The sequence below is a fragment of the Engystomops pustulosus genome, chromosome 1 (assembly GCF_040894005.1).
Source record: "Engystomops pustulosus chromosome 1, aEngPut4.maternal, whole genome shotgun sequence".
NCBI classification, from domain to species: Eukaryota; Metazoa; Chordata; class Amphibia; order Anura; family Leptodactylidae; genus Engystomops; species Engystomops pustulosus.
In genome coordinates, this window is record NC_092411.1 from 184998441 (window position 1) to 185022737 (window position 24297).

Sequence of the window (24297 nt, forward strand, 5' to 3'; positions counted from 1 at the left end):
GTGACATCTCTCATAGAAATAAGGAAAAGAAAGTTGCAATTGGCTGCACCATGAGCTACAGCCCAACATAAATGCACTAAGAAGCTAATTATAATAAATAATATAACATATTATTTTTAAAAATGACAGATCACTAGGAAACAGGAAAGTTGTTTAAATGTATGTACACTTAACCAAAAGCAATGGTTTTTATGTCCAATGTAGCAAAATACCATTAAGTTTAACAAAGGGATATGACAAATGTGCCCTGTTTTTGCTGTTCAATGTTGCTATAAGACCATTAAAGGGGGGTCTATATACATTTACATGGGACCAGATACTGTTTACACTGGGGGGGGGGGGGGGGGTCTGTATATATTTATATAGGGCCGGATTCTGGGGAAGGGGGCTGTATATATTTACATGGGGCCAGATTCTTACTTTCCTGGGGAAGGGGGCTGTATACATTTATATGGGGCCAGATTTTTTTTTTCCTGGGAGGTCTATATACATTTACATGGGGCCAGATACTGTTTACACTGGGGGGGGGGGGGGTGTCTGTATATATTTATATGGGGCCGGATACTGATATACTAGGGGGTCTGTATATATTCATATTGGGCCAAATACACTGGGAGGAGGGGGTCTGCATGTAAATAAGCTAAACATGTATAGCTATATATAATATAAATAAACTGGGAGTGGCTATATGTGAGGCTTTATATAAATGTTCAAGAATATTGTCTTTGTGGGAATACTCCTTATAGAAAATGTACTTTTTCAGGGAAACTATGGAGATACAGGAAAATATGGAAAGCCATAAGGTACAAATTAATTTACATGCAGATGATGTTAGAATTTACCTGGCAAGGCTTCTGGTGTTTAGCCAAGTAGTTTCACCCTACTAGGTAGTTAGCAATTAATTAACTTGTTATAGACACAACCCAATTTGGACTTTTGGACACCTGCAGCATGATTGCTTGCTTCTTTTTACCAAACAAATTGTATTTATAGATAAGACCATTTTGTTGTACATACATACATACATACAAACATACATTTTTGTCACTTTGCTTTAAAACTAGAATATTAACTTACCTGAGGGTCATTACTATCATGATTATGTGGCTATTATTGCTGGATATTTGTCATTTTCTACATTCATAAAATACATACTACCTTGTTTTGGTCCATGTTGAGAGAACAGTAGAACTAAATAGTTCATGATGAAAGATTGAACATATCTTAGCTGACTCTGCTGTCAGAACAGCAGTGGCTGGCAGGAGACTACAGTGCAGTAGGCCAGGCCTCTAGCTGCAGCAGCAATCCCTTGGAACCCCATGTTTCTATTAAAGAGAGGGGCACATGTAAAAGAGTTAGCACTTGAGCCCCTCAGGCCTGGAATTGGAGTTTGAATCTATTGTCTAGCCCTTTCTTGTACCCTTTAGATTGAGTCCACACATTTTTCAGTTTTTCAGATGCAGTTTTTGTAGCCAAGAGCAGGTGTGGATGATAATGGGTTGAGACAAATAATTGGAAGGTGCTGCTCCTCCTCCTACTTTTACTCCTTTGCTGGTTTGGGCATCAAAAACTGCATCTGAAAAACTGTACGCGTGGTCGCAATTAAAAAATTGGTAGGTTTGTTGAGTGTCCTTAGTCAAAGAGTGGTAGTAATCTATAAAACTCTGGGAATGGGTCATTAATGATATATATTTACACTTTATTAAGACTGCCATGGGCTCTGGGATGTATCCCCTGCAAGTCTGGATTCACTTCCTACTTATGATACTAGAATCAAGCTTCTTGGGGAATGGAGGATGTATTCCTTCTGGTCACTTTTAATCTGCAGCTTCAGGACCTTTGAAGGTCCTGAAATGGCACATGTACACATGTGTATTGAGAGCAGGAACAGATTTCATTGGTGAAGGTCCTTTTCAGCAGAAAATTTGGTCAGTGGTTTTGGTGGCGATGGGTCGCTAGAAGGCTTAGCCCCCTACTACTGCCCACACTGCCTGTATTATAATCCACTACTGACACCATCCCGTGAATATAAAAAATGCGGCATCGAGGCCATACACCAAATTAAAAATCACTGTTTATTTCCCAGATGTTCTGTGCAATATTTTCCTTATGTATAATTTTATTCTCTTTTTTTTTAACTTTTCAGACCCAAATCTGCACCAGGTCCATGGTAGAGGAAGCATTGTGTGCACTACTGAAGTACACCTGCAGGGCTACTTGTCAAGCAAGGGCATTATAATACATAGGGAAGGATATGGCTTTTTTTTTTTTCTTAGACCCTGGTTTAACATGTAAATGGAATTACCTTATATACATGAGTATAAGGCGAGTTTTTTCAGCCAAAAAAAAAATGTGCTGAAAAATCTAACTTGGCTTATACTCACTTATACTTCTACTTGGCTGACACAAGCAGACGCATTGGCGCACACAGAATGATGTTGGCAAGTGGCTGACATCATAGTTTGTGTGCCAGCAGTGCACAGGGACCCCAAGATGGAGCCAGAGGACTAGAAGAAAGAAGAGGACCTGCAAGGGTCATCAGAAAGGTGAGTACAGAGTTAATTTATTATTTTTTATAGGCTGGGCATACTCGAAGCAGGGGCTGCTGGCTATACATTAGGGGGCGGGGGCTGCTGGCTATATACTGGGCATGCAGGGGGCTGGCTAGCTATATACTAGGGGGCATCGGCTGGCGGGCTATATACTAGGGGGCAATGGACTGGCTAGCCATATATACTAAGGGGCCTTGGCTGCCAGGCTATATTCTAGGGGGCATGGGCTGGCTGGCTACATACTGGGGGAAATGGGGGGGCTAGCTATATACAAGGAGGCAGGGGATGCCAGCTATATACTAGGGGGCAGTGGCTGCTGGATATATACAGGGGGTGCAGGGGGCTGGCTAGCTATATACTGTATACTAGAGGGCATGGGCTGGTTGGCTATATACTAGAGGGCATGAACTGGCTATATATTAGGGGGCAAGGGGTTGGCTATATACTGGGGGACATGGGACTGATTAGCTATATACTGGCTGGAGGCTGTGACCAATGTATTTCCAACCCTAGGCTAATACTCAAGTCAATAGGTTTTCCCAGTTTTTTGTGTTAAAATTAGGTACCTCGCCTTATACTCTAGTTGGCTTATTCGAGTATATAGTTCATACGTTTTAAATGTTTACATTTTTTTACTTTAAACAGCTGGGCAAGGGAAGTTTGGGCTGCATTTTTTAAATTAAAACATTTTTGCATTCACAGTTTATTTTAATTTATTGGTTACTTCTAAATTCAGCTTGCTTTCAATCATTTGTTGACTGGCCCAATTACATGTGTTTATGTAAATTGTAATTTCCAGTATTAGTAAATTTCAGGGTGCGATCACACGTGGAGCGTTTTCAAACGCATTTTTAACCCCTTAACGCTGAAGCCACTTTTCACCTTCCTGACACGGCCCATTTTTTCAAATCTGCCCTGTGTCACTATAAGTGGTTATAACTTTGGAACGCTTTAACATATCCAAGTGATTTTAAAATTGTTTTCTCGTGACACATTGTACTTCATGTTAGTTACTAAATTTTGGTGGTATGTTTTGCATTTATTTATGAGAAAATCAGATATTTGGTAAAAATTTGGAAAAATTTTCAATTTTTGAAATTCAAAATGTTCTACTTTTTCCACACATGAGTCATAACACCAGAAAATGTAATAACTAACATTCACCAAATGTCTACTTTATGCCTCCATGGTTTTTTATATATAATATCATTTTTGTAAGCTGTTATGGGGCTATGAACGTTAGGTGCAATTTTTCACATTTTCATAAAAAAAGCAAAATCCTGCTATTGAAGGACCTGCTCAGGTTTGAAGTCACTTTGAGAGGCCTAAATAAAAGTAAAACCCTATAAATTACCCCATTATAGAAACTACACCCCTCAACGTACGTAAAACAACTTTTATGAAGTTTTTTAACCCTTTAATTGGTTTACAGGGGTTAAAACAAAATCGGATGCAATTTTGAAATTTTTTTTTTTTTTTACTAAATTAATGTGTTTTTCATAAAATGTACAAATTCTCAGTGGATAAAATACCAAAACGCTCCACAAAATTTGATACCCAATCCCTCCTGCATATAACAATACCCCATATGTGGTGGTAACCTGCTATATGGGCACATGCCATCGAAGGGAAGCTGCGCCATTCAGTGCAGATTATGCATTGTCACTTTATAATGGCTATACAATCTTTATTTTTTTTGGCAATTTGGACATATAAGGGCTTATTTTTTGCGACATGAGATGCACTTTACAAATACTTCATTTTAGTAGGCCTGTAGCTTTTTGATTTTATTAACTCTTTAATGTATGGAGGAAAAGAAAATTGTCAATTTTGGGTTCTTTTTTTTGTAAATTTTGGGGGTCGTACACCGTACACTAAAAATACTATAAAATTTTTATTCTCTAGATCACTGCGATTACGGTGATACAGATCACTACGATTACGGTGATACCTCATTTGTGTAGTTTTTTATATATTTTACAGGAAAAAACGAATATAAAGAAAATCTCATTCGTTTTTGCATCGCCATCTTTTCGGAGATATAACTTTAATATTTTTTGGTTGACATTGCTAGTTTAGAGCTTATTTTTTACGTGTTGAGTTGTCCTTTTCAGTGGTACCATTTTGGTGCACATAACTTTTTTTTTATCACTTTTTGGAACATTTTTGTGAAGGGATTTTATGAAAATTTACATTTTTGGCGAGTTTTTTGCGTTTAGTTTTTACGGCGTTCACCATACGGGTCCAATAATGTTTCTGACTTATTGTACAGATTGTTACGGACGCGGCGATACCAAATATGTGGGGTATTTTGGTGATTTTCAGTTTTTTTCCCTTTATTAGATGTATAGGGAATGTTTCTGTTTAGGGGACTTTAACTTTATTTAATTAATTCTTTTTATTCAAAAGTGTGTTGAATTAGTGTTTTTTTACTTTTTTTCTTTACTTTTACAGGTTAGCTTGAACAAGTGATCCACTGATCACTTGTTCAAGCTATTCTTCACCTAATATAGTGTAATACAGATGCGCATGCTCAGTGTGTCACAGCCGGGTCCTGCCAGAAGGCACGGACCCGGCTCCCGGAAGGAGGATTGCACAGCCCCGGGCACCGGCAGTCCCGGGGCTGTGATCAGAGCAGCGGAACCCCCCGGTAAGCGCCGCGGGGGGGTCCGATTCCAGCTAAATGCCCCTGACACGCCGCGGTTAGGGGTTAACACCGCGGGTGTTAGAGGCAGGTGTCGGCTAATATATAGCCGACACCCGCAGCTTCTGGCGCCGGCTCCGTTCAGGAGCCTGCGCCAGAAGCTTGACGTACTATTACTGCATTTTGCGGGAACGCACCTCCCGCCATGCAGTAATAGTACGTCAAATGTCGGGAAGGGGTTAAAAGCCACAACACCTCATATGTCACCATCTCACCGTCCAAAATTGTGTCTCCAACACAAGAAAAAATTCATGAACATACTTATGGTGCAAAAAAGACCTACCAAAAGTCTCAATTATACAAAAAACCCCCCAATTATTCTGTCTACCACTGACAATAGAGTAATACAACAGAACTGCAACCATGTAGGGAGCAGCTGTCAAAACCACTATTCATTTCAGCTATTATTTGTTGGATGGTTTTTGAAAAAATGTACCTTCCCAAAATGACCTTTTGCAAACAGTATCAGCTCTCACGCTGATTATTCAAAAAAGTATTAGTCCCTATCAGGGCCGCATCTGCCATGAGGCAGGGTGAAGTCACCGCCTCAGACTGTAGATTGCAGACAATTCAACAGGCGGCATTATCCTGCCGGGAATACGGACTTGTCAAATGCTTGTAAGTCCGCACTACCTGAAAAATCTATTACATTGGCGCCTTTAAGGAGACAGGCAGAACGGACACAGGGAGGCACACATGATGACACAATAAAAATAATACTATAGAGGGGGAGGCTGTGCATAATACTATGTGGGGAGAGGCTGTGCATAATACTATGTGGGGAGAGGCTGTGCATAATACTATGGGGGGAGCTGTCCATAATACTATGGGGGGAGACTGTGCATAACACTATGGGGGGCAGGCTGTGAATAATACTATTGGGGCAGGTAAGCTGTGCATAATATAATGGAGGGGGGCTGTACATAATACTATGGGGGGAGGCAAAAGACTTTAGCTTTGTCCCCACCATCACTGACTCAACCCCAGTGTGTTGGGACTTTGACTCTATCTTGGTCCTCTGCAGATAGAGTTGAATAAGATGATGGTACAGAGAGCCATAAGATCTCTGCATCATCACTAGTCCGTTGGTGCTGCTGTGCTGTGGCAATGTGATGATGGCATCACATCTGCTGACACCACTTCACACAGCAGCAGCAGAAGAGAAGAGGAGGAGAGGGGGCACAATATAAAGGGGAGATGATTGGAGCCCACAGGATGAGAGGGCCCACAGGATAGGGGGGCAACAATATGAGGAGGAGATGAGGAGCCACAATATGAAGGAGAGATAATGAGAGGGAGATAATTTGGAGTCCACAAGATGAGGGGAAATGGGATGAAGGGTAGAAAAATCTGAAAAGGAAATGAGGGGACGAAGAGAGGGACCACAATATGCAGGAGAGATGAGAGGGGGCCACAAAGTGAGGGGGAGCTGGCGGAGGCACAGACTTTCCTAAAGCTGGACCCCAAGTCAATGTTCACATGGTGTGTTTTAATTTAATGCAGATGTGCATAGACATAAATGCATGCATTCGGTATGACGCAACTCGGCAAAACACTTCTTTTTAATTGACAAACGCAAGCATTTAGCTCCAAACACATCTCTGTTCAGGGAGGAGATACTCCAGTGGCGCTTGAAATGCATTTTAAGAGGCAATTCAATCTTGTGAACAGGGTCTTAGGCTGCTTTCACACAATGGCCCAGATCTATTAAACTGGCTGCGCCAGTTTTGTGTAAATGTGCACTGAAAAGAATGTCTTTGGAGCTTTCACATGTATTTAAGAAGTGTTTGCAGCAGTTTTGTGTTGCGGCTGCCATGTCAGAAAATATTTGTACCTCATGGGGTGTGGTAGTGCTTAGTCTTAGTTTGTGACACATTTAATAAAGTGACTTGACAGAATTGTGTCATACACTGTGGGGCACACTTACTTACAGGGTCACTGGAGTTCACTGAAAGTGCATTGTCTGTCTATAATGTGCGTGTGGCAATTCAAGATCGTGCGCCAGAGATCATGAATGTGTCGCTTCCCCACTCAGGTACGACAATTTAAAAGTTCAATACTGTGCTCAGTCCAAATTTGTTGGACCGTCCGATGGCACACTCCCTAATTTGTGTCGCATGGAAGCCAGCGCAGCTGCGCCACAAAAAAGGGTTGCATGCGCCACAGTCCCACACACACACTTATTAAATACCTATGCAAGCCGTTTTAGCTCGAAAAAGGTTCACAGTCTGAAGCAATGCGACCCATAGTAAATGAGCCCCTGTAAGTTAATGTTGCACCTAAAATAAAATGGTGCACACTTGTAGATTATGCTTCACATTGTACAACATATTTATCAGTGCATAAATGTGTTTGTACAAGTGTATAAATGTGTGTATGTGTGTAATGCTGGTTTCACACAGCAGTATGCCTGCACGGCTGTAGCACCGGCAAGCATACAGCCACAAGGGGATTTATATCAGGCCACAAACTTGGGGACATATATCCGGTTACAAACCCACAACGGCTTTGTGAAAGCAGTCTAAGAGTGGGTAAATGTGTGAGTATACAAATATGTATATTTTCTGAGGGTGTAGGGAGCCCTGCCTCTCTACGTTACACCTCTGGATCTCTGTAAGGGTACTGAGTGTAAATAGATCTCTCTGTAAAGGGCCACAGCCCAGGGGCATGGCTAGGGTGGTAAAAGATCCGGGGCACGGGCCCCAATGCATGTGTATCGCACTTTCAGTAATGCCCCCTCCTGTACGTAACCCTCTCACATTTGGTTGTGCCAATAACAAGGTTACTTCTAGTATATACAGCTACAGACAGCACAGGAGAAATCCCTACTTGTTACATCCAGTGACTGCAGGTGACACGTCTGACATCTTCTCCATTATACATCACCACATCTTATGTTCCTCATTGTCCCTACATCTTGGTTCCCTGGCAGTGTTATCCTGGTGCTGCCCCTAACAATCTCCCCCACATACTGTAAGGCTGCGCTCACACATTTGTCTTGCATTTACGCAACACCAGGTGCGTGTTACCCATCACATGTGTATTACGGGAAACGCAAATGAGATCAAACCGAGGCCTGTCCTAGTGCCATGTGTTAACACGCTCCAAGAAATGTGCCCCGCACAGCCCCCCAGTGAGTAATGTGCCCCACACAGCCCCCAGTAAGTAATGTACTCACACAGCCCCCAGTAAGTAATGTGCTCACACAGCCCCCCAGTAAGTAATGTCCTCACACAGCCCCTCAGTAAGTAATGAGTCCACACAGCCCCACAGTAAGTAATGAGTCCACACAGCCCCACAGTAAGTAATGTCCTCACACAGCCCCTCAGTAAGTAATGTGCCCCACACAGCCCCACAGTAAGTAATGAGTCCACACAGCCCCACAGTAAGTAATGTCCTCACACAGCCCCCCAGTAAGTAATGTGCTCACACAGACCCCAGTAAGTAATGTGCCCACACAGACCACCAGTAAGTAATGTCCTCACACAGCCCCCAATGTTCTCCCCCTTCCCTAGTTCCTATAATGTCTCCCCCTTACCTCACTGATGCAGCTCTGTGCACTGCTTTCCCCGGCAGGTCATGTGATCATGACATCATCACAGGTCCTTCAGCATCCGGAACTACTGGAGGCTAGGTCCTTGCAGGGGAAAGCAGCGCCTGCACTCGTTCTCTTCACAATCTGTGTCCTCAGACACAGATCTTGATGAGAGGGAAGGAATCTCCTGGCAGCGAGGCAGATGCCCTGCTGACCAGAGGAGATTCAGAGTCTAGCGACTCTCCTGGCCACAGCATATATAGCCATGACTAAGGGCACGAGTTGCCCGAAATGCGTCGGCGTTAACCTACCCTGTCCTACTATGTTTTTAAATCGTTTGGAATAAAGATATTAACTTTTATGGATGTGCTGCGATCTACTTTCACAAGAATCTCTATGCTAACTCTGCAGTTCTAACAGACATCGCGATTGCACTCCTGTTGTGCTGGATTCACACGAACAATTTTACTCCTCTGTGCCTGGATTTATCAAGACCTGCAAAAGGGTGAGCTGCACATAACTTTTCTTGTATTATCGCTACATATATAGATCTATATTATCCACGGAGTCAAAGTATATGTCTGTATTCGTTATGGAGGATACTGTATAATGTAAATTATAGATGTATTTACGTACTGCACTATTACATTCACAGCAGGCACTATATTGAGACGTTTCGATCAGCATAAAACATAATACACACTTAGGGGGGCTGGTAAAATAACACCCACCCAAGTCCTGGTTCCCGTTGGGGGGGGGGGGGGTTGTACTTATGTTATACTGTGTATTATGCTGTACGCCTGATGAAGGCTCTGGTACTGAGCCAAAAACGCATTGCAATAAACAAAGTCAGTTTTTATCCATTACGGTGGCCGACACCTCTGTTTCTTGAAGCGCCAATTTCCATTAGCTTTATTTATCTGTTGGGTCCATTATCGTGAATATTTTCAGTTTTTTTTTTTTTATATTTTTTTTTTATATTTTACTCACGTTGGGGAGTGCTTTATTGAGATTTGTCCTGTAGAGTAAATTGTCCCTGTCTAAGGGGCTTGTTACATTGTAAGTGTTAACACCTTGTGATGTCAGAAATAGATATGAGGAAGGCATATTCATGATGTTCCCTTGTAATTATTACCATACACATGGTTAGGGAGGGCAGCTGACAGTGATTACCTGCGGCACAGAGAGAGATAGAGGTTTGGGGAGCTCCCCTCTTACAACCTGGGAGCTTGGCATGGGCAATAATAACAACACTATGCTCCCTCAATGAGTAGACAAAGCTTGAAAATCAATTGGCTCAAATACAATGTACAACCTTTCTTAAGGGAGATTTTAGTTTCCTAGTGCATAAATAGAGCATAGATGCTAGTCCACAAATTCACTCATCCAAAGCAGAAAAACAGGTGCAGTTATTTTGTTATACAGCAATTGTGCCAATAAACATTGCACATAATCATTTAATGGTATCATAGCAACTAGTTTTACTTCCTGGTCACCTTGCCAAATAAAGAGATGAGTGTATTGTGAGAAAATTAAGCCACAGCAATCCTTACAATGATATTCTCAATGTGTTGGTTGGCTCAGTGAATTTAATTGTGAATGGCTGAAAGTTGTTATTCTGCGGTAGGGATTTTACTTTTAGCACACTAAATAAAATACTTTTCAATTGATTAATTTACAAAGCCAATTTTTTTTTTAACATACTGGGGCACATTTACTTACCCAGTCCCTCGGAGTTCCCGAAAGTGCATTGTCCTTCCGGAATGCACTGTGCCGCTTAGAATTCACTTAGATCGTGCGCCCGATTACCTGCATGTGTCGCTTCTCCGCTCAGGTCCACCGGAGTTCACCTTCTTCTTCCTGGTGGATACAAGTGCTTGGTTTGCGTCACAATTTTGAAGTTAAATTCCACGGTTTGTCCGAATCCATCAGATCGCCCGACGGCCCGCCCCCCGATTTCTGTTGCATGAAAGCCATGCGATTGCGCCAAAATCTGATCGCGTGCACAGAAAAACCCCTTTTAAACCCCTGCCCCAGCGGCGCAAAATGGAAATCTTCAGGATGTCCAACAAAAGTGCGGTCCGAGGGGCCCTTAGTAAATGAGTCCCGCTGTGTGCTCATCTGTTAAAAAAAAGTACGTTAGAAAAGAGCCTGAAGTAAGCCTGGCTATGTGGCCTGCTCCCATGTGGCATGCCATCATCAGTTCTCCTCAGTTCTCCTCCCCCGCCTCTATCTTTTTTCCAGTGACAGCGCAGTATGGTGACACACATGTTTGCTCACCATACCATGCCATGCTCAATGCACTCCTGTGGCGGCTGTATGCTAGTTGCCCTCTGGCATACAGGCACCATATACAATCGTCTACAAGGGGATTTACATTGACAAATGAGAGATGATAACATTTGAAACATGACATCTCATTTGGTGTAAAGCGACCACAATATCCATCTGTGTATCATGTAAAGAGAACCAGTACAAGATACAAATGTTAAGGTATCAAACTCTGGCACTCCTAGATATATTTTGTTTACTTGCATACCAGACATTTGTTGGGGGTGTGGGACTCAAGGTGGATCTGTGTTCAACAGTTTCTGGTCTTGCCTTCTAATTACTTTGTTCTGGCAAATGGTGAGGGGTACATTGCACGGAAGTAGTACTAGATGCCAATTCCTACTTATTGAATGTACAATCTGTTAAGTCTAGTAATCAAGTTGCTAAATTAGTTTTTCACATGCTAAGTTCAGTACGATGCTTGGTGTCCTTACGGTGAAAGAGTACGGTGAATTCAGCTAAAATGAATAACCGTGTGGAGGTATTTAATATAGTCTGGTCTATGTGGGATTTGTACTTGGTAACTGTGTAATTAGATTCTTACTCCTGCCACCTTAACATTTCCTCCGTTACCTTTTTTGTTTTGTCCTTTTATTATATAGTTTGTCATTTACAATGTTCCTTCATATTTTGCATTTCTTGACATTCCACTTTGGGCTCTTTCACCAGAAGTTCCTATTTAAAATCAAATCTTTTTACTGATCATATTTAAGTTTTATAAAAAGAACGCCTCCTGAACCACCTTTACAGACACCTCCCGTATCACAGCAAGTCAAGACTTTACCTACAGTATAACAGGTCTTAGCACAAAACAACCAAAGGTATGTCAGTAATATAGAGGCACAATACAAGACGTCTACTACAGCAGTGGATAGTATTATATGAAGGTTGAAAAGGGATTTCCACACAAATTAATTGATGGCAGTCCAGCAGGATCCAGCCATGGACCCCATATCATTTCAAATTTTGCTTTTCTCTTGCAATAAACTTTGTTTTGTTGAATTATTTTATTAATTTTGTTAATGCATGGGGACAACAGAGTATTGGTTAAAAAACGGATACCACAAAGATATATCCTGGTTATGAAAAACTGTTAAAAACATCCCCTTTTACGTGGCTGTCAATCACTATTGTCTTATGAATCTAGACTTGTCTATCAATTTAAATGTAGATATCAATAAATGATTCTTACTCCATTTCCCTTCAGAAATCCAGCTTCCCGTGCTCTTGGTTGGGAGGCATGTGACCTCTACACCAAGTATGCAATGTCACCTATGAGGTCATGTGACTCCTGACTCAGAGATAGTGAGTACTGCTGGGCTGCCTGAAGCAAAATAAATTAAGTTTTAATAGGTCATCATTGGACAATATAGAGGGGCTTAAAAAGAATTATATATTTTGGACAGCCCTTGTAAGTCCTTGTTAATCTAATAGATGTGTACACACAGAAATTAAAGAAAAAAGGATGCTACATCACATAACCATGGGTGTTATTGAAAAAACCTGCAAGCAGGGAAACTGAACATGTATTAGTAAGTATTCCAGGTTAACCTCTTTATCAGATTCAATTGTGTCCTAATTTTAACCCCTTAATGACCTGGCCCTTTTTGGTTTTTTCATTTCCATTTTTCACTCCCCATCTTCTAAAATCTTTAACCATGGTATTTAATATTCCATGGTGTGTACTGGGAAGTGGGTACAAAATTCCAAATGCAGTGAAAATGGTGAAACATTTGCACTGTTTTCTTGTGGGCTTGGATTTTACAGCTTTCACTGGGTGCCCCAAATGTCATGTCTACTTTATTCTTTGGGTCAGTATGATCATGGGGATCACAAATTTGTATAAGTTTTATAATGTTTCCATACATTTACAAAAATTAAAACCTCCTTTACAAAAATTTTTGGGGGGGATTTTGCCATCTTCTTGCCTTATTAACTTTTTCATACTTAGTTGTACGGAGCTGTGGGTGGTGTCATTTTTTTGCCGCTTCTGATGATGTTTTAAATACTTTCATTTTTTGGGCTGTACAACGTTTTGATAACTTTTATTGAATTTTTTATATTTTTCAAAATGGCAAAAAAGTGCCATTTTCAACTTTGGGCGCTATTTTCTGTTACGGGATTAAACACAGTGAAAAAACGTTATATTTTGATAGGACATTTTCGGGCGCTGCATTACCTAATTTGTGTATGATTTTGTGTATGAAAAAGGTGAATTTGGTAAACATTTTGAAGAAATTAGATATTAACTTGTTTTTAAAATGTTGTTTTTCAAACTGATGGTCTTACTACCCAAATTAGTTACTAACTAACATTTACCATATCTTAGCTTTGTGTTGGCATCATTTATGAAGTCCTTCTGTTTTATTACGACAGATAGAAAAATCACAGCATTCTCTCAAATTTTCAAGAAAATTTTAGAATCAATTGTTTTAAGGACAATTTCATTTCTATAGGGGTTTTGGAAGTTCTGTTAATAGAAACCCACATGTTACCCCATTCTATTATCTTCACCCCTCAAACTATTCAAAACAGCAGGTAGAAAGCTTACTAATCCATTCACTAGTATTTATCATTAATACATTCATTTAGCCGTTGGCCTAGCCTTATGCCCCTTGGTGACTGACCGAGAAATTCTTATGGGTGGTCACTAGGGTTAAATGTTGTACTACTATATAAACCATATCAAGAATTTCCTTTATAATTTAATAAGTTAATTTTATAACCCCACAAATGTACATGGTGTGCTACAGATGCAACAGGTGATGAGGGTTAATGTTTTAAAGGGGTAAAACCTGTTGACAGGTTCCCTTTTAAGTCTATAACTATCAACAGAACTGCTGCATCTACAGCACCACCTAAACTTGACTCATCTCATGAAAAATGAAGTGAGAGGAGTTATATTTGGATGACTTTAAGGATAATTTTTTATAGGTGAAATAAGTGTGATTTCACAAAAAAGGTAATTTCCTTTCATTTCCCACCTGGGGTAAAGCCTAGTGACAAGTTCTCTTTAAAGGGAACCTGTAACCATATAGATACCAATACAGCCAGTGACAGATTTCCATAGAGACCTATTAACTAACAGACACCCTTTTTTTAGCTAAAAATTGTATTTCTCACATCCCCATAAATCAAATTTATGTTATATTCTTGCAGGCATGAGAGAAGGCCATGCCCTGCTGCTCCCATCTACTCCTCCCCATGTATCATACCTCTTCTCAGCATTCAATGTGACCAGGGTGATGGCATCTAAGGCCCTATACCTTTTACATTAGCAAAATCTACCCCATGTATGTTTCTGATCACAGGAAATCACAGCAACCTCCATGGACTACTACTCCTCCTTTGCAAATGGAAAGGGTGTAAGGCCTTAGTTGACATCACATGTAACACAAGGCAAAATGTAAAAATATATTTACACAGTATTACAAAGTAAATAGAGCTTTATATGTCTGTAGTTGAAATATTGGCAGGCGGTCCCTAATTACAGCTAAACATCTGTAATTAAAGGAAACCTGTCATCAGAAGCCCTTTTTCTGGCTCCCCCATGTCCCCATAGAGGATAGGTACACATTGCTAAAGAATTTTTTTACAAAAAAAAAAAAAATAAGTTAGATTACCTTTCTGTATGCAGAGCTCTGTCCCTGGTCCCTTGGGAATGGCTAGTGAGGAGTGGTTCCCCCCACCCTAGGGAAACCTCTCCATCGAGCACTGATTTCTAATTTTAAAAAAACTCCCACGTCCCCCATGTTTCCTCCCCCTTAAGCTCTTGATGACTGGTTCCCTTTAAGGTACAGTGCCTCAGGTGGTATGAGGAGGACTTATAACCCTTTGTCAGCAGGCATTGTGGGTATGGGGACTAAAATTCTTTTTTTTTTCTTTAAGGAGTAACCAAAAAAGTAGTACAAACAAGTAAATGAAACTTTACAATATGTATATTATAATAAAAAATGCCTTTTTTTTTAAAGGAAAGTACATGGTCCCCTATATAAAGGAAATCTACCATCTGGAATCTACTTTCTTAAATAGAACCCGTGGTATATTCTTCATGGCTGCATCATCTCCAAACAGTCTATTATACCCCTAGTATACAGCCATTGTTCTTAAAAATTCTATTTTACTAATATGAAAATTATCTGCAGAGCCTACTCGGGGCCTTGAGTAGCCTCTCTGAGTTCTGGGGGCTAAGGCTATTCCACGCCCCAAGCAGCCCTTTAGAGCCACCTCCCTGTGCGTCCATGCCGCTTGTGAACTCCGTGGCTGCATGTTCTAGGCTGGTCTGTTTTTCACAGATGACTTATGGGCTGTAGTCTATTGTCAGGCTCCAGGGGTAGAATCTAAGTGGTACACGGTTTTCACCAGAGCCCGCTGCCTTTGCAGTACTGCCTGTTTTCTCTGCCTACTCCCATGTCTGCATGTGCAGAATTTTCTTTTGAGACCTATAATGCTGACTTCAGTTGGATCTATCAGCCTGTTATTGTCCAGAAGTTATATTAATTCTGTCAGATGCCACGATGCCCTGGATGCTCCAAACTTATGGCTTGCAATAATTTAATATTCTATTGACATCATCTAAAACAGTGTACAAGTTGTTAGAATTGCACTTCCTCATTCCTGGGTTTGCCATGTGTATCCGAACAAGCTATTATTACAGTGTTCTTTTTAGGTTACCAAATGATATCAAAGGATCTGAATAGTTAAAGAGTAACCGTCATTTCAGATGATGTTTGATATTGTGGGGAGGGGGCAGTTGTGAACATTTTTCTAATATACTTTATTAACAAAGTGCCCCCTATAAAGTGCCCCCTAGTTACAATGTTACTTCGACGTTGCTAGGGCAAATCTGTCCACAGAATTAAAGACAGATTTCTCTCTTCTCTCCTTTTTTAGGACGCGTCGATAACTAATGTGTTTAGGATTTTTACTGTTTATTTATTTCATATCAGTTCTAAGGAAAAGGGGTGATTTGAATTTTTAGTTTTTTTTAGTATAATTTTTTTTAACGTTTTTTGATTTAGATTTTTACTATTTATCAGACTCCCTAGGGTACATTAACCCTAGGTTGCCTGATCGAGCCTATCATATACTGCCGTACTACAGTATAGCAGTATATGGGGATTTCCCTCCTCATTCATTACAATGTGCTGATCGCACATTGTAATGAAAGGGTTAAACCGATGCAACCCAAGGCTGTCATGGCGACGGATCGCCGCTCCCCGATGTTACAGGGAGCGACGATCCTTGAAAATATGGCGGGGCCCATTCCCTGCCAAACTTTTAAGCCGCCGGTAGCTTTGCTGGCGGTGATTAGCCCGCGATCGGTGCAATATGCAGCAAAGACTTACCGGCTATGGAGAGGGCTCAGCCCATGAGCCCTCTCCATGCACCCGCACCCGGCATGGGATTAGTATTACGTCACATGTCGGTAAGGGATTAAGGGATTAACCAAACACAGGGAGATTAGATGCGAGCTCATGCAGCCTCTACAGACACACACTGTACGGGCTTAAATATGCATCTCTATGGGAGGGAGAAACTTGTTTTTTTTTTACAAAACAAATCAAAAATTGTTAATAAATTGTATTAGAAAAATTTTCACTGCATCCTCCCATAGACAATGAAAAAATTATTTCAAATGACAGTTATGCTTGAAGATATGAATTTGAGAAGATGGACGACATCTACATTCAGAAGAATCTTAAAGATGCTTCTTTGATTATTTCTTGTTTACTTTTTATGGGGGGGGGGGATTTTTCAAACAATGTGAACATCCAGATATACAAACAGGCATGGTAAACAAAAGCAGTTAAATGATCCTAAAAAGAGAAAAATTAAGGAAAATCCCAGTAAGTAAAGCACTTTACCTGTTCCATATAGAGAAAAACAACACAACTACAAAACACACAACAACAGAATAGGGAATGGTCATGAGGGGGGATGGAGAAGCATGGCGTATTGAAAGGGAAACCTGGGGACTAGACAGAAGGGAGAGAACCCTACCGGATCCAATAGGAATTCCAGAAAGATTAAATCATATCAGAAAGCTTCAAGTTTATAGTGGTCTTCAATTATTTGAGGAAACAAGAAGGCATCTGGCTGCTGTGAGGAAAATAAAAATTTGCAGTTGACATGCCCAAATGAGACAGATGAGGCATTTAAGAGTGGGGCCAATCTAAAATCGGGGTCCGAAATTGTAAAACTTAGGCCTGGACCTCTGCCTAAACAGCCTGTATTGAGGAGCAAGGACAGGATAGGTTAAAAAGAGTTGGACCTGCACAGCGTGAACCAGCCCTGTTCCACCTCGACTAAGTGACTGTGAAAAGTCAAGCATTAGGCAGCGCTAAACCCAGCCTAGGTACCAGGGGAATCCAGCTGCCCCATTCCATTATGTAAGGCCTAGGTGGGAAGACGTTGCAAGATGAGGCTGGGATAAATGGTTCTAACAAGTAGCAGAGTAAGAGTTAATCAGTAAGTACATGATTTAGCTGGGACATATGAGCTCTTTGTAAAACAAGAAAAGCACCCCATGATATCTTAGCATTACACTACTAGACAATACTAGGAAACTTAGGTATCTGCTAAAACTACATCTCATTTAAAGAATGTGGTTAGTCAAGTGGGAGAATCAGATTTCTATTTAAAGTATGCAAGCTGTACAACATGGATATAGGAAACTAACCTAGCGCGAGTTAAGGCCAGTTCACATCTCCGTTAGGCTGCGTTCATATGTTCCGTTTCAAAAAGCAATCCAGACAGAATGAGGAGGTTTGGCCCAATTGAATATGTGTTTCAACAGAAATTCATGCGATCGCTTAAAAGCTGCCAGTATTTTGCATTGTTTAAATGCAAAACATGGGGAACTAGTTAACAATCGCATGCATTTCTATTGAAACTCCGCCCCATTCCGTCTAGATTGCATTTTCCCACAAAAAGATAATGGGGGTCATTTACTAAAGGCCCGATTCGCGTTTTCCCGACGTGTTACCCGAATATTTCCGATTTGCGCCGATTGTACCTGAATTGCCCCGGGATTGTGGCGCACGCGATCGGATTGTGGCGCATCGGCGCCGGCATGCGCGCGACGGAAATCGGGGGGCGTGGCCGAACGAAAACCCGACGTATTCGGAAAAACCGCCGCATTTAAAAACCAAAAAAGTGTCGCTTGGGGAGCGCTTACCTTCACCTGGTCCGAGGTGGTGTATTCCGGCGCGATGAGATGACTTTCAGCGCAGCAGCGCCACCTGGTGGACGGCGGAAGAACTACATTCATAAATCCCGGCCGGACCCGAATGCAGAGCAGAGAACGCGCCGCTGGATCGCGACTGGACCGGGTAAGTAAATGTGCCCCAATGTAGTCAATAGCATTTTCTATTATGAGTGAGGTAAAGAAGTGAACACCCTTCATTTTGTTTTAATTTGGATGAGGACTCCAATGTTTTAGAAGCAATACAATAACTTGACATTTCAGCAAAACCTTTTTTGGCCACTGGATTGCCACACACAGGCACTTTGTGACGTAATGCTGCAAAATGGAATCTACCTATTAAGGTAGATGAGATGGAGTATCCTAGTAGTATCCTAAACCCTAAACTATCCTTTCCTAAGCCTATAACACTTTCTAGATCACTCTACAGTTTAACTCATATGCTAATTTTCCAGAGAGGCTACTGGGGCAAGAGTAGCTTTTCCGGGGAGCGTTCTTCCCTACCTGCGCACAGCGAAGTTAAATCTGGCCTGCTGCCGGATGCGCACATCGTCACTCCCACCGCCATCAAAGCTACTGTGCATGTGCAGTGCTATGGGAGCCAGCGGTGTGCCAGATTTGACTGTGCCACATGCGTGAAATAGCTTTTGCTGCAGTAGCCTCTCCAGTAAATTAGCATATTAGTTACATAAACTATGGATTAAGTTACAAAGTGTTACAGGGTTAGGGAAGGAAATTTTAGGGTTTAGGATATTACTGAGAACCTATCATCAGATATACTCTAATAGATCCTTTAAACAAACCTACTTCTCTGTGCTATCTAGGGTCTTGAGCACATTGTACCCTTAGACCCCTTTCACACTTGCGTTTTTCACACGCGTTTTCTGCACATGCTTTTGACACGCAGAACTTGCATTGCACTCTGACCGGCTTTTTCACACTTGCATTTTTTTTCACACCATACAAGTCTATGGAGACGCTTCAAAAATGCATCGCACTCTGAGACACTTGCAAGTGCAATGCGTTTTTCACGCATCAATTGCCATAGAAAAGATAGAGCTCAGTCCCGGGTCCATATCTGCGTGTGAAAAACACATTGAAATTGCATTGAAAATGCGCGTGAAAAACTGAGACACTGAACAAACTGACTGAAAACTGATTGCACTCTGATGCAAAATGTGCGTTTTTCACTGACCAAACTTTGATCGCAGCCTGATCAGACTCTGATGTTATCTGCAACGCAAGTGTGGAAGGGGCCTTAGGTATGTGTAACACATTTCTGCCGGACTTTGCATGTTCAGTGCAGATTTTTGAGTTGCGTGAGAAAGAAGTCCGACAGAAAACTGGCGCACAGCCTTTAACTAAAGTGCTCCATTGTATTTGAACACTGGTGCAGAAATACACTTTGGGGCATATCTATCAGAGACTCTGCGCCACCTATTGCTACCACTTGCGACTATTTAGCCCTCTACGCCACCTTCACGCCTGGGTTCAAGTCCCTGCGTCAACATCTGGAAAGAGTTTGCACGTTCTCTCCATGTTTGCGTAGGTTTCCTCCGGGTCCTCCAGTTTCCTCCCAAACTCCAAAACATACTGGTAGGTTTATTAGTTTGCATGCCTCATTGCGGACAGGGACTGATTTGGCAAACTCTGTGCAGCGCTGAGTAATCTGGGTGCGCTATATAAATAAAGAATTATTATTATAAACTTTGGGGCTTACTATAGCCTTTCTTGCGCTAAAAATTGGTAAAGAATAAGTGTATGAGGTGATCTGTTGGTAATATCTTGCATATAAAAACTTCTCTCTAGAACAGTCATAATTCCAGGCTAAAGTCCACCTGCCAGGCAGTATGTGATGTCTTTACAGCAGTCATAAAGATAACTTTAATAAACATGCAAAACTGGCCATTCTTTTATATACCATAATATTGCTAAAATATTTAGTGGGTTTTTTTCATATACCATAAAGTCATGGCAACTTGCTAAGATCATTAGTTCAGAGGGTACAAGTGCTGGGACCCCACAATACTAAGAAAGTGTACTGGGGCTGTATCTCATAATCCACATACCCTAAATCCTTTCCGTAGAATATTGTCATTTTGTTTGTGGATTTTCACCTAGCGTGGGGCAGGTGTACATAACACAGCTGAATGAGAAATCCCCGTTAACCTTGTTTATGTATTACCTACATTTCAACAGCTATCTAGTTATCTATCTCTCATATATATGGATATATAAAAAATTGACACAGATTTACATAGGCTATAAATAACCATGAATATGTATTTATAAAGATTCTGTGTAAAAGTTCTTACCTTGCTTCTACCTCGCTTTATCCAGAGAAATCCCTCATAGTATAAAGGCAGTGAAGTTAGCTTAGTCCTCTGCATATATATTCTTCTTGGGGCTGAGTCCACCACAGCTGCCATGCTCACGGTTTGCTTATTGCAGGTATCTTTTCAGTTTCCTCTTAACTTGCTGTTCCCCGAGTGAAGGAAAGTACAATAAACTGTGCATAGAAGGAAGTCCAGGTACAGTAGAGTTATGCAGATTGTTTGTGCTCACACCGCCCATTTTTGCTAGGAGGAGGAATCAGGAAAGATTAAATGCCATTATAATGGCCAAATTCCATCACATCAGAAAAATGCGTCATAATGTCTCTAGTTAAACATCCAGGGAAATAGATAGTTAAGCTTAGTGGTGTTATTGAGACCCCAGCTGTTAGGTTACATGTACATGTATGTTGTTTATGACCGTGTACTATACACCGATTAATCAGCACATCTTTCATTTCTACAGGTTCAGGCACATGACCGTTTGTTGATTGTCTGAAAATCAGCATCCAAACCTCCTATCAGATGAGCAAGTCTCCTGTCCTGAAGAAATGTTTGAACCCCGAAATGCATTGCATTAGAGACAATCACACATTTTACTTAAATTTTAAAAATTCCACTTATCCTTTATGTGTTTATGCCTCCATCTACCGAAAAACCTGATAATCTAATCAGTAATTATCACAATTGCCAATTTTAAAGGGGTTTCCAAGTTTATGTGAAAACCCCCTAAAATGCTGGGGCACGGAGGTGATAAAAAAAACTTACCCTGCTCCTTCAGCTCTCTATTCCCATAATGCCGATTCTATCTGTTGTCAACGCTCAGCTGGACCAGTAGTCTTAGTGGTCCAGTGGGCACAGTAGTCACATACGCTGGGAAACCCTGTTTATTTGTTATCTGTACTATACAAAGTCTTACTTTAATACATTATTATTTTCTAATGTGGATTCTTTACCCTTTTTTTCTCCTTGTATGCAAGATATTAGTTCCACATATTTTTTCTACCAAAGTATAGTTTTATTTAGCTGACATGGCGCAGGATATAGGACAACATCTGAGAACCATATTCTAATGACTAGCATAGGGACTATCACAACATATAAAATAGATTCATGCTGTTTCATGTGTCTCACGGTCAAACAAAAAGTATTAGTTTTATAATTAAAATAGTGAAAAAATATCATCCATCTATCAAATGCTTCTGTGTACTGCATGGGTTAACTTGTTCATATCACATTACTACTTCCTTGTTCAGAGTACATTCCTCCTGTGTGCCCTCAGGTAAAGTTCATTTTGAGTTAAACATACTGTGACATCAGGTGGCAGTTGTGCGCTACGTTGGAAACAAGTATATATAACATATATATATATATATATATATATATATATATATATATATACACTTGCTCACTAGAGGAATAGGTTATATATGAAATATACTTGTAACTATATCCGCAGAAGCATTTAAGAGCATAGGCTACTTTTTGTTAAAGAGATCAGTGTCTGAGGAATGATGTAGATGGGAGCGAGCACATAAGAGAGGATGGTCACAAAAATGCCAGTGAGCTGTAAGCCTAGCTTTCTTAGGCTAGGTTCACACCTGTGTCCAGTTACACATTCCATTATTAATATTGAAAAGAACAGCGCAGCAGATAGCTTCTTTTTTCTCCTATTAACAATGGATGCATTACAGAAAGTCCTTTATAATCTATTGGGAATGGAAGGGCAAAGGAAGACCTTCAATTCACCTTCTGTTTTTAGTTTCTGCATAGCAGAAGGTGTGCAGGCGTCAACTGGACCTAACCCTAAAGGGTAAAGGCACTGTATAGAATTTCTGGAGTCTTGGATTCCAGACATTGGGGGTCATTTACTAAGGGCCCGATTCGCGTTTTCCCGACGTGTTACCCGAATATTTCCGATTTGCGCCGATTTCCCCTGAATTGCCCCGGGATTTTGGCGCATGCGATCGAATTGTGGCGCATCGGCACCGGCATGCCCGCGACGGAAATCGGGTGGCGTGGCCGAACGAAAACCCGACGGATTCAGAAAAACCGCCGCAGTTAAAAAAAAAAAATGTGTCGCGAAAATTGCACTTACCTTCACTCAGCCCGGCTTGGTGTATTCCAGTGCGTTCCGATGCTCTTCAGCGCAGCAGCGCCACCTGGTGGACGGCGGAGGAACTACCTTAATAAATCCCGGCCGGACCCGAATACAGTGCAGAGAACTCGCCGCTGGATCGCGAATGGGCCGGCTAAGTAAATCTGCCCCAGTGTGTTATGTATTGTGAATTGTAGGTACAGACCCCTCCACCACTTAAGGAGGCACCGCTGCAGTGAAAGCAAAGGCCTCTGCAGAAAAGAATCAATATGAGAGTGGCTGCTGGCAGAGATATCTCTGCTTGAGGCCTCCCTATGACCCAGGCATACGTGATGACGGTATCACACATACCTGCATCCCTCTTTAATAGTCTGGACAGAAGACAAAGCCACGGAAAAGCCGGCAAGTGGAAAGTAAGTACTGATTTTATTAGTAGCCACTGAGGGAGTGCTGCTATGCTATAATGAAGGGTGCTGATGTGAGATTAGTAAAATGGGCTTAAACAGACCAAGATAGTGGCAAACACAGCCTTTCTTAGGCACCAAACAGAACACAAAACCTGCTCGTCCGAGCTCTAACTGAAAACAAGTCAATCCTGACTATGACATGTGTCTTCCTACCGGGTCCTGAGTAGGGAAAACTCACAGCTGTGTTTGCAGTCCCAGACTTTGTGGTCTCAGCTCTCAAGCAGCGCTCTGCAACCAGCTCCAGGTGACAGAGAGACCCTGCAGTCTCGTCAACGCAAGTTATGTAGAAGGTAGCTTCTCATCAGAAGACAAGAGAGGAGTTAACTTTCTGTTGTGGGCGACACACATAAGGGCCATAGTGACATTTAGGGTGAACTAGGGCTTTTGTGAGGGTGAGTACTGGTACTGCCCTTGTCAGAGCAGGAGTCACTTTCTTGAGTCCCAGGGTGAGACACAGCTGAATAACTGGGACTTGTATGGACTTTTTACTGGATACTCTGCTCGTCTGCCATTTGGTACTCGATGTGATGACCAATTTTTTTGCAGAGCGCATAGTACCCTTCAGTCATAGGCATCAATGTTTTAGACAGGTGTAATAGCTATGTGATTGCTAATTATATACTACTACCTAATGCCCTTTAGTTATTCTGTCATAGTTTTGGATGTTCCTGATATATAGTATCTTGTTCTATTAGAATGATATCTAAAGATAAAGTTGGTATTCAGTGTTTTTTTTTAAGATTCCTTATTTTAAACATCTTCCAAATATATATATTATATATATACACATATGCTGTACAATCACAAACACAATCCATATGTATAAACACTTACGAGCCCCCCCTCCCGCCCTGTACCATCCAGTGAGAAATACAGTCACCTTTCATAGATAATATTCTCCTTTGTAGAACTACCCATATGGTCTAGGACCTTCCTAAACACAGTAACATACAAACACAAAAAAAAAAAGAAAGGGGGAACCCCTCTCCCTCCTTCCCCCCTAACAGCTGGTATCTCCTCCACCTCGTTGAGAGGTATTATCTCTCAAACAAACATTCTCCTATAGTCTG

The 24297-nt window shown here is 41.3% G+C and overlaps 1 protein-coding gene across 3 annotated transcripts in view; it reads right to left on the reverse strand.

Annotated features, from left to right (window-relative positions):
• The window catches only part of STAP1 (signal transducing adaptor family member 1), a 60062-nt gene extending 39154 nt beyond the window's left edge, over window positions 1–20908 (reverse strand). The window contains exon 1 of one of the 3 annotated variants that reach the window (XM_072115027.1): window positions 20645–20908. In XM_072115027.1, the coding sequence (XP_071971128.1) occupies window positions 20645–20758 (114 nt within the window). In that variant the 5' untranslated portion in view covers window positions 20759–20908. Of the gene's footprint in view, window positions 1–10600; window positions 11085–20644 lie in introns of those variants that run through there. The other 2 variants (XM_072115009.1, XM_072115018.1) reach the window with 2 other exon arrangements.
• Between the last annotated feature and the right edge of the window lie 3389 nt (window positions 20909–24297).